At 56.1% G+C, this 10,508-nt stretch overlaps 1 protein-coding gene across 2 annotated transcripts; it reads right to left on the bottom strand.

Annotated features, from left to right (window-relative positions):
* Window positions 1–896: 896 nt before the first annotated feature.
* Window positions 897–10,178, bottom strand: HAS3 (hyaluronan synthase 3). 2 transcript variants are annotated; one of them, XM_060650329.3, is made up of 4 exons: window positions 10,062–10,178; window positions 5,630–6,265; window positions 2,623–2,724; window positions 897–1,820 (listed from the first exon to the last, which is right to left on the bottom strand). In XM_060650329.3, exons 2-4 carry the CDS (start codon window positions 6,263–6,265, stop codon window positions 897–899), a joined length of 1,662 nt encoding a protein of 553 aa, XP_060506312.1. In that variant the 5' UTR covers window positions 10,062–10,178. The 2 variants fall into 2 exon arrangements, with proteins under 2 accessions (XP_060506312.1, XP_060506310.1); XM_060650327.3 differs by lacking the exon at window positions 10,062–10,178 and adding an exon at window positions 9,502–10,031.
* Window positions 10,179–10,508: the final 330 nt, after the last annotated feature.

The following is a 10,508-nucleotide window of genomic DNA, read 5'->3' as shown; positions in this document are numbered from 1 at the left end:
TTCAGGAGTGTGCAGGATCAGGTACCCAAGCCCTCAACTTCTTTTCTGAGTTTAATCTTCCTGGTAGATGACCAAAACCTTTCCTCTCCCCAGCAGAGATCACAGACAAGCTCATCTCGATGTCGGGCAGTTTTCAGGTGAGCTACATTCAGCCTAAGGCCCCCATATAGGCCATGGCCTTTAGCACAACCACCAATCTTTGTTCCTCCTGGCAAACTTTCATTTTTAACATATATGTATATACACATACACACTTAAAAGGAGTTCAGTGCTAACTCTCTGCTAGTTTGGCTCATCCTTGGGATGTTGAGATGTGGAATGGAGTATGTCATGTAATAAAGCACCATTCCTGGACCCTGTTTTCTGATGCCCAAAGATCAGGCTTCTGGGCCTTGTATCAGGCACAATCTTATTGCATTGATAGATTTGGGGGTGAGGGTGGGGGACACATACTAGCCAGCCCAGATCTCTCAAATTCTCCCACCACCTCTGGTTGTGTTCAGATGGGCTAAGAGAACCCCTTCCCGCAGGCTGTCATTGCTCACTTACCTATCAGAAGTTGCCACTGATTGGAACTAATTGTTTTAGCACACTTCTGGGTTGCCTTTGGATCCCGGGGCAGGAAGTGGAATCTTTCCCAGAGGCCATGACACACGCAGAGGCCAACAGACAGGTGGCATGAAAACAAGTCGCCCCCTGAGCTGGAAAGGTGTTGCCTCTAAGCAGAACTGCCCCAGGCCATAGTACAGTCACCATTCTTTGCACTTCAGATTTGTCCTTTGGACCATTGACGGACTAAAACAGCACTCCCTCCTCCCTCCCACCCCATCTTTTCTCTTCCATTCCCCTTCCCTCCCTTACCCATTGCACTTTTCCCACTCTGCTTGGGGGCCGTGTCACACCTCAGCATAAGCTAGGCTGTACTGCTCTGGCTTCTTCCCACATCGCCGGGCGATGATGGCCAGATACAACATGAGGAGGGCTACCCAGTAGCAGCCATACAGGATGGCCCCAGAGACCAGGAAGGCTAGCTCTGTCTCGCTGAACAGATCCTGGCAATACGCCGTGTAGGCCAGTCCCCCTAGAAGGACTGCCACCCAGATGGACACAGGGATGAGGCCAATGAAGTTCACCACGATGGTTTTTCGGCCAGAGGTGCCCCAGCCAGACTTGTTGATGGTAGCAATGGCAAAGATCTTGGCTGGCAGGAGGCTGGACATATACAGAAGGGAATAGAGGGACATGAAGATCATTTCTGCATTGCCCCGAAGGAAGCAGGCATAGGTAGCCTTGATAATGCCCACCAGCTGCACCGTCAGCAGGAAGAGGAGAATATTCCAGATGCGGCCTCTGTAGAAAAGCTGTATGACTGTGGCAATGAGGAAGAAGGGGAAGAAACCTGTGACCACTGATTCGTAGGTCATCCAGAGGTGGTGCTTATGGAACCACAGAGAGTTGTAGAGCCACTCTCGGAAGTAAGACTTGCTCCAGCGGGTCTGCTGGTTGAGCCACCGGAGGTACTTGGTGGGAGTCTCTGTGAGGCACTTGGAGCGTGCTGTATACTTAGTCCGGTAGCCGAGGCTCAGGACTCGGTTGGTGAGGTGGCGGTCATCTCCGAAGCTGCACTTGCTGCCCAGGAACTTCTGATGGTACCAGTCCTCCAGGAATTGCTGGAGGAGGCTGTTGCGGTACATGCCCAAAGGCCCACTAATACACTGCACGCAGCCGAAGTAGGACTGGCAGGCCCGCTCCACGTTGAAGGCCATCCAGTACCGCACACTGCTCAGGAAGGAGATCCACGAGTCATACTTGTTGAGGATCTGCAAGGGAACCGGAGATGCTGGGCCTCCTCACCTGAGGACTTGAGCCCCAGGAGATAGACAGCAGAGACCATGAAGCCTCCTTACCCTGAGTTCTGAATCCCATCGCTCAAACTCCTGGCCATCAGTCCTAACCCAGCCAAAGCTAGAAAACCTGAGGCTCGGAGGAGCCAACCACACCCAGTCACTCTCACTGTGGTGTGGACTGGCCCAGTGAAGTTGCTCTAACAGCGAAAGCCACCTTCCATCTCAGCAAACAACTGGATGGTGGCAGAGAGAAGGGCTTGAAGATGCAGCTCATCACCCCAGCCCCCTATCCTGACCCTTCTGCACTCGGAAAGCTTCTCAGGAAGACTTGGTGTGTCACCAGCAGTACCCTCTGGAGGAAGATGTGGCCCCTTATTCTTAACCATACTGCCCTGTTCTTAACCATTCAGGGCAACTTCCTGAAGAACAAGGGTTTTCTGAAGGGTCCAACTTTGGAGGTGCTTGCTGCACCAGTGCCCCCAAAAAGCAGCACCCTCCGTGATCAGTAGCCTCAGGATACTGAGCCCCTCCCAGCAGCATAGGCTCTCTACATACCTTTAGTGATTTCCTTTTTCCTCAGGTTGAAAAAGAGCAGGATAGGGATGGGGTAGCAAGTGAGTTCTTTGATACTAGTGAAAACTGTCCAAGAAGAACCCTCCCCCCCACACACTTCCAAAATACTAGACATTCAAGACGCTCATTTTCCAGGCATATTCACTGTATTAGGAAGAAGAGTCTAGGCCCTACCCCCCAGGAGTCCCTGATTACTTCTTACTTGTACATCTCCTCCAACTCCCCCTACTTGGGGGTCCTCCTCCAGGACTCGAAGCATCTCGATGGTGCAGGCTGGATCCAGCACGGTGTCAGAGTCGCACACCTGTAGAGGGAGGAGTGCATTATCAGCCCATTTTGACCTGAGGCCTATGCACACCACATGCTGCTCACTGCTGCAGGGACATAGCCGCCTCTCCTAGGATTCACTTCCAGCTACCAGCAAAGAGATCTATACTAAATGCAAGAGGTGCGGCAAATAACAAAAAGAAGGAAAAGGAGACTTTAGATACCAGGTTTGACAGCCACTGGGCTGAGAGACAAACCCGGGAGACTTGGTGCCAGGCCTGGAAAGGGAGAAGGGCTTAGCACTGGGCAAGTTTTTAGCTTCTACGGAGACAGGCTCCACAAAAATGGCCGCCAGACATTTCCCTGGAGTCCCTGGGAAAAAAGGAACACATCATTGAAATCAGATGACAGTACAGTAGCTAGGCCAGGGCAGGCAGACCCTCCACATTAGGCCAAGAAATGGCTCTTGCCAGAGGCTACTGCCCGAAGCGCTCTCCTAGGATTCTTAACGAGGTCTCTTCCCAGTTTCAGCCTCTGGTACCAGTTTTGGACAACCTACAGCCCAAGAGCAGGATGCATCTACCCAGTCATAGGCCCCCCACTAATAGGGCTGCGAGGCCTTCTGTGCTCCTTTGGCCAAGTCTCTGAGGTCAGGGCGCGGTATGTTCAAGGGCTGCCCTCACCTGCATTCTCTGGGAAACAGGAGCTGGAGTCTGGCGCCTGACACCATTTGGCCATCCTGACACGACACCTGGACTTTATATACTCTGGATGAGTGTGGAGGCTGGCAGCTGCTGCCTCCAACTAGGGCCTAGAACAAATCCTGCCCACTTGTCCACATTCCCCGGGGAGAACTCATGGTCTGATTCTAACAGGTGGCTCCATTAGTAGTTGAATCTGAGCTATGAACTCTCACCCAGGTGGCTGACTCCTTGTCTATTTTCTAGAAAATTACACAGAGCCCAGATAACCACTGGAAGAACAACAGAGCAAAGAGCAATACCCACAGATGAGCCTACACTCGGCTTTCCAAAAGCCTAAAATCCTTTTACTGAAGTTGCTAATCCTGCGGGAAGGGGGCTGCCCTCCCACCCCATGCCCCGACCCTGCTGGAAGACGTGCTGGCTACAGACCAGCAGCTAAAGGTGGAGGGGGATCCAGGCAGAGCCATCACACCTGCTCCCTCCTACCTCCTCACCAACCTCGTGCTGGACTCCCAGCACTTCCTGAACTTTACAGGCCAAGTTTTCCAGGACTGCCCGTCTCAAGACCACTTCCTCCCCTGACCCTAACCCATTCTTCATGCTGCTCAGCTTCCCTCACTCCAGGGAGGTCTTTCGAGCAGAGCAGGGTTAGAGTAGTTAGAGCTCCTGCCTGCCTGGGTTTCCCCCTGGCTGAGGCAGGGCCGTCTCCCTCGGGGAAAGACCCACCAGTAGCAGGGCTGTTGGAAGACAGGCTGGAATCCACCAAACGTGACTGAAGCCCAAGCTGCCCCAGGCAGTGAGTCCAGAGCCATAAAGGCAAAGGCTGGCTCAGGTGTGTGAGCCTATTCGCTGATCCACCAGAACACACAAGTAATGGTCAGTAAAGGAAGATGTGTGGCAGGTCGGGAAATTCTGTGCTTCAAGAGAGCAGATGACAATGTCCCTGTGGTTTGAGCATGTGCCAAGTCTCAAGGGCTTTTCCTGTGTCCTCTGAGTCTCTAGGAAAGCTTTAGAGGCCCCTTGACTCTAGATGAACTAGAGAATCAAATGCCTCAACAGCCCTCCCTACAAGGCCGTGGAGGTCCTTGGGCCTAGGAAGACAGAAAGAAGTCAAGGTACCAACTCATTTGAGGATGCAAGTTTCAAAAAAAGCCAAAGCCAAAATGTCTGTGGCAAGCTAGTTTTAGGTGGGTACGGTACAGAACATTTCAATATCAGGGTCCTCAACGTGCTGTCACCAAGACTGGGTTGGTACATAGGTGGGCTACCACGACAGGCGCTATTTATTCTGGCATGTGCAGAGAAGGAATGCAACAGAGAAACGGACGGTGTGGATGCTGGACCAAAAATCTGGGGTTCTGGGTGCAGTTTCTACTTGGTACCGACATGTGTGTGGTTTCAGTCAGTTCTTTCTACATTTTGTTACTTGAGAATCGGAGCTATGTAATCAGCCTAATAAAATTTTCAGGCTAATGTCAATGACAGTTTGGACCAGAAGCTAGACTGAATCTGTTCAGGATCCCGACCTGCCGAGACTGCTGAAGGACTAAGCTGGGGGGTGACTCACTGCCGTGTCTCTCCATCTCACAAATGCAAATCTGACACGGGGTAGAGAAGGACCCTTTGGCCCATAACTAAAACAATACTTGAGTGCTTTGGAGCATGATTTATTTTACTCTTCACCACACCTTCTTATGGAGAGACTCATCTCCATGTTACCAGTGGCGAGGCAGTATAGCACAACAGGTAAGGGCAGACATGAGACGGACTGCCTAGGTTCAAATCCTATCTTTGCACCTTAGTGCTGTGTGAGATTAGGCAAATTACTTACCCTCTCTGTGCTTCAGGTTCACCTTCTATGAGTGAAAATAATAGTAGTACTTATCCTCTAGGAATCCTAGGAGGATTAAAAGAATGGTCTCTGAAGCTCCTGCAACGGTGTGTGGTATGCAGTAAATGCCGCACGCCGATCTGCTCTTCTTAGTAGTGGGATACCAGTCCAGAGACCCACCCAAAGTCACAGAGCTAAGTAACAGAAGAACCAGGATCCCATCCCAGGTCTTTCTGACCCCAGGACTGCTGTTCCGAGCAGCAGCTGTCTTGTTGCCCTTCTGAAGCGCAGAGGAGGGGTGTGCTCAACACAAGAGACCTAAACTGGACCTAACCTCCCTGGACAGTATAGGCCCAGCTGGCCGGACACACCCCCATGTCTGCATGCTTCTGGGAAGGCACGCTTACCTGGATGTAGTCCACTGAATCACCAAGAGCCTTGAAAGCCGTGTACATGACCTCTCGCTTGCCTCCCCACTTCTGCATGATGCAGGAGAAGGTGCTGGTTCTCACCACATCCCGCACACGGTCCATGCCCTCCTGCAGGCTGGCCTCGGTCTCCCCTTCACCTGCCTCATGGAAGTTGCTGCGCCACACAAAGAAGCCAGCTTGCTCAGTGCCGCCTAGCACCTCGTGGAAGATGTCCAGCATGTAGGCGTCCTCCTGGCGATTGCCATCCACCACCATGACCACCTTGAGGTCAGGGAAGGCGATGCGCTGGGCGGAGCGCAGGCACTTGCGCAAGTAGTCGGGGTCCTCCTGGTATGCCGCGATGCACAGTGCCACCGAGCGGCGCGATGGGGAGGCGAGTTTCAGCGGCCGGCCCGCCCGCCGCATGCGCCGGTGCTCCAGGAAGGCAAACAGGCTCTGGATGAGCAGGTGCAGGCCCAGGATGGCACCGTACAGGCCGAAGGACAGGTAGTGCTTCTCTGTGTGAATGAACTGGTAGCCTGTCACGTAAGCCGCCAGGATGCCACCCAGCACCGCCAGGGCAAACAGGCTGGTGCCCACCACACGCAGGGCTGTCGTCAGCTGCACCGGCATCTGGTGGGAGGAGGGAGGTGTGGAGTCAGGCAGAAGGCAGCGTTTCTAGTCCATGGGAGTGGGGGTGTTTTCTCTGGGCCTGGCCCAGAAGAGGGGAAATGATCCACTAATAAAAACCACTGCCGCTGACTGCGCATGACTAAGACTGTTTGTACAACTCGGTAGTCAAACTACTGGGGTTCAAATCCCAGCTCTCTCACTGTCTGGGTGACTGTGTTCTGCCCCTTAGTTAACTCATCTGTAAAGTGTGGACTACAGCTGTACCTTGTAGCATCTTTAAGGGTTAAATGGATTACATATGTAAAGCATTTAGAGTAGCATTTTTTGTTAGACAAACCAAAGCCAGAAAGAGCTAGGTGATCCCCACATGGTGGATGGCGGTCCTGGGGTGTGCATGACCCAAAGCTCTCCTAGGCAAGCTTCAGTTGGGGGGAACCTGAGGCCAGAGGCAGCTCTGAGCACATGAGAGGCCCAGGGAGAGCAAAGAGGAGGATGGCCAGGGAGGTAGCCAGTGGCCAAGAGCTTCTACCTGCCCTGTACCCACTAGGGAGCTGCACAGTGGGAGGGGAAGCAAAGCACAAGCACCAATGAGGCCCATGAAAAAGTAGGAGAGGCAAAGAGGAGAAAGAGCAGGAAACATAAAGAGGTGGAGGAGGCAGCTTCCCTTTCTTCAAACAGCAAAATCAGACAAAGTTCCCCCTGTGTTCTCTGCTTTCTCACCTTTTTCTCATTTACTTGAGAGGCAGGAAAGAAAGGGAAAGCAACCAGGGAAAAGCAGACAAGGACGAAAAGGAAATGAGAGTTGGGGTGTGGACAGCTCTCCTGGAAGCCCAGCAGTCAGGGCGTCGGAGGGAACTGCAGCCACCACTGCAGCAGCCTGGGAGGGGAGGGGGGGCGGCCTGGGAAGCCCCATCCACTCGGTCCTAGTGCCCGCACGGAATCTCTGTGCTCAGCCACAGGCCCTGCCACTCCTGGAGATGCTGCCGGGTTTGGTCTGCACTAAGTCAGGGCTCCCAGTAGCGCCCTGTTGGGAACAGCTGTGTTTTAATGAAAAGAGCCTAGGACTCAGCACCGGAAGACTTGTGCTTGAGACACAGCTCAACCGCCTCCTGGCTGCCTGACCTTGCCCAAGTTGTCTGAGACGTGGTGTCCCCCGCCTAAGAAGGGGTTCTAATGATTTCTGGCTCCGTAGGTCTCAGGTAAACAATTTGCCTGAAATTGGAAGCACTTCCAGCCCTGATGGACTATCCAAGTGGGGAGGCTGGGGAGGTGGGGAGGGTCTGATGAGGACAGCTCCCCCACTCCATTCATACCCAGGCCTCCTCCCCATCTACTCTTTGCCACCAGCCTCATCTGGAGGATCCCATTTCCAACACCACCCACCCGCCACAGGCAACGGGGTCTCACTTCCAACCTTCTCCAACTCTGGATCTGAGCCCCACTCCCAACACAAATGCACCTGAGCACAACTCCCCTGAGCCCCACTCCCAACACAAATGCACCTTCTTGCCAGGGGAACAGTGTCTGTTCCCTTACCACCTGCCACATAGGACGGGTCAGAAGCACGCAGTCACTGCCTAAATCAGTCTGAGATTCAGGCACCAACAGCATTCCAGCAGCTGCGGTCCGGAAAGTGCTGTTGGCAGCCTCGCCTCCTCGGGAAGCGCGGGCTCCAGGCGCTCTGCCCCGCCATCCCTGGGAGCCTGCTTCCTCTGCAGGACTCCCAGTCTTCCGTGCCCCCCACCCCCACCCCGCCGCCATGCGCCTGCTGCCCAGGGGAACCCCGGGGCTGCACCTACTCCAGAAGGGTCCCCGTCGCCCTCTAGACTTTACATGCCAAAGGGGCGCCTCTGGGCACCGCCGCCCACCTGCGCCGCAGGAAAGGGCAGGGGGCGCCGAGGCCAGCCCAGCAACCTGCCGGGTGCTGGCGCCCCGCCTCGGTGCAATGCCGGAGGCGGTGCCCACCAGGTTAATGCAGCCGGGAAGGCACTCGCCAGGCTTCTCACCCCCGCCTGAGCCTCGCCTTCTGGCACAGGCGGCGCCGGCCACACCCACGTGCCGGTTTCCCACGACTCAGCGGGGAAGGAACGGAAAACCCAAGAAATCAGTCGGACCAGGCCCCGCTCATCTCCTCTGGGCCCCAGTTACCTTGGCAAAGTGTGCCTGCAGACAAAGGCAGCATCTCCGATGTCGCCGGCCCCTTCCTTTCCCGGGCAGGACCCCCAACCCCGCACACGAATTGGAGGCACTACCCTGGCACCCCTACCCCACCGAGGGCCAATAAGGTTCCACAGCCAAAGACCCCACGAGCAATCAGGTGCTGGTGCGGTCTCTGGAAGGGGCGCCCCTGCCCAGACAGGGGGCCGTGCCAACCCAAGCGGGCGAAGGGTAGCCTAGATCGCCTCTCATCCACCCCCATTTCGCTCAGAAGGGATCCGCTAGAGCTCGGTCCCCCTAGTATAATGCGCACCCGGCTTCAAGGACACGAGGTTGGGGGGAGCTCCCTAGAACACTTCTCCCCCCCACACACCCAGATGACGGAAGGAGAAAATCCTCAGCCAAGGACGCACGCCGCCAATCTACACCCGAAACTTTGCGGGGCTGCCAGTGTGCAGCCTCTCCAGCTGACAGGTGTGCCCTGCTACGAGGCCCACACTCGGCGGGATGGAAACTTGTGCGCGGGGCTGGGGCTCTTTCCCTTGCGCCTGGCCGGCCGTCCACCCCCCCACCCCCCGCCCCTCCGAGCCTGCTAGGAAAAGGGAGGCTGGGCCCAAGGATACACGCGGCCGTGGCCCGGCTGACCCGCAGGGACCAAGGCGCTGGGCATTTCGGTGCCGGACAGGTGCGAACCCCCAGGGTGGAGTGGGGGAGGGAGAGACTCCAACCAGCCTCGTGCCCCGCACCGTCGTCCGCCCCCTAATCCATTCACAAAACAGGAGCCGCAAGGGAGGAAGGGAGGAGAGGCTGGAGGAAGAGAGGATGGAGGAAGAATGGGAGGAGGGGTCAGTGGGGAGGGGGCTGCAGGAACCACCGCCCGGGAGCCTGGAGATACTGCAGCCCTCAGCCGGCCTGCCGGCGCCGGACGCGGCGCCCGCACGGCGGGGGAAGCCGGTGGGGGTCGCCGGTGGGGGTCCGCCGTGCTCGGCAAGCGGCACCCCTGGAGCCCGGCGCAGCCCCCGCGCGGCGCGGCGCGGCCCGCCCCTCCGGTGTGGCCGGCTGGCCGGGCCCGCGCTCACCGTGCCGCCGGCTGCCCGCGCTCCGGTACTCAGCAGGCCCGCGGCGGCTCCATGCCCCTCCTCCTGCTCCTCGCCGCCGCCGCGCCTCGCTCCCCGGTGCACCGCCGCCGCTGCGCGCTCCGACTGACGAGTGCCGGCCCCACGGAGCCGCCTTTAAGTACCGAGCGCGCACCCGCCGGGAGAGGCGCCCTCCTCCGGCCCCAGGGCCGGGAAAGTTGGAAAGAGTGGGAGGGCTCCCCCAGAGGGCCGCGAGGAGCACCCCCTTCTTAGCTCAGTCGGAGAGGGCTACACGCGGCCGGTGCTCGGCGGGACGCGGGGTCCCCCGTGCACGCGGCTCCAGATTCGGTCTCTGCGCCCTGGTAAGGTGGGTTCCCCCAAGGCAGCCAGAGGCGGAGCTCCTCCGCGCTCGCCTCCGGACCAGCTGCCCAGGAGGAGGCGGTCATTGTGCTCAACCTAGAACCTGAAGCGTTAACTTTCAATATAACCCCTAGCGACTTCCAAAACTGTTAACTCTCCGTCCCCCATCCCCCGCGCCCCGCTAAGCCTCAAAATCTACTCACTCTGCAAGCCCGCGGAGGCGATGGAAATCTTCCTGCGGTTGCGGCACGCGGAGAGGTTGTTCGTTGTATAGGGTACTCCCTAAAACCAAGACAGTAGAACCTTCCTGCCCGCAAAAAAAAAAAAAAAAAAAAAAAAAAAAAAAAAAGAGGCAGAGGCGCAGAAGAGAATAATTGTCAAATATAAAAAGACTGTTCAAAGAAGGTGTTAACAATTGTGACAAGCTTAGCTTTGAATTCCGCAGTGGGGCGCTGATGACTTTAAGGGTTTGCAAAACCTCCAAATGGTTTTGCAGGAACCTTGGAAGTTCCGGTGTCTTAAAGCCAAAACCAATTCCTCCTCCCCCTTTTTTTTACACTTTTATTTCCGACATCCATAACCTCCTAAAATTCCCAGATGACCTTATAGCCAGTGTTTTTCAGGTTCCTTAAAAGCTGGTGCTAGACTTG

Source organism: Panthera onca, chromosome E2 (genome assembly GCF_046562875.1).
Source record: "Panthera onca isolate mPanOnc1 chromosome E2, mPanOnc1 haplotype 2, whole genome shotgun sequence".
Taxonomy (NCBI): Eukaryota; Metazoa; Chordata; class Mammalia; order Carnivora; family Felidae; genus Panthera; species Panthera onca.
The sequence above is the reverse complement of the archived record's forward strand: the minus strand, read 5'-3'. Positions and strand labels throughout refer to the sequence as shown.

Coding starts and splice junctions, on each gene's coding strand:
- HAS3 (XM_060650329.3), bottom strand. CDS start 6,265: ATGCCGGTGCAGCTGACGACAGCCCTGCGTGTGGTGGGCACCAGCCTG. Junction 2,725..5,629: donor ATTCAGTGGACTACATCCAG/GTAAGCGTGCCT, acceptor CTCCCTCTACAG/GTGTGCGACTCTGACACCGT. Junction 1,821..2,622: donor GAGTTGGAGGAGATGTACAA/GTAAGAAGTAAT, acceptor GTTCCCTTGCAG/ATCCTCAACAAGTATGACTC.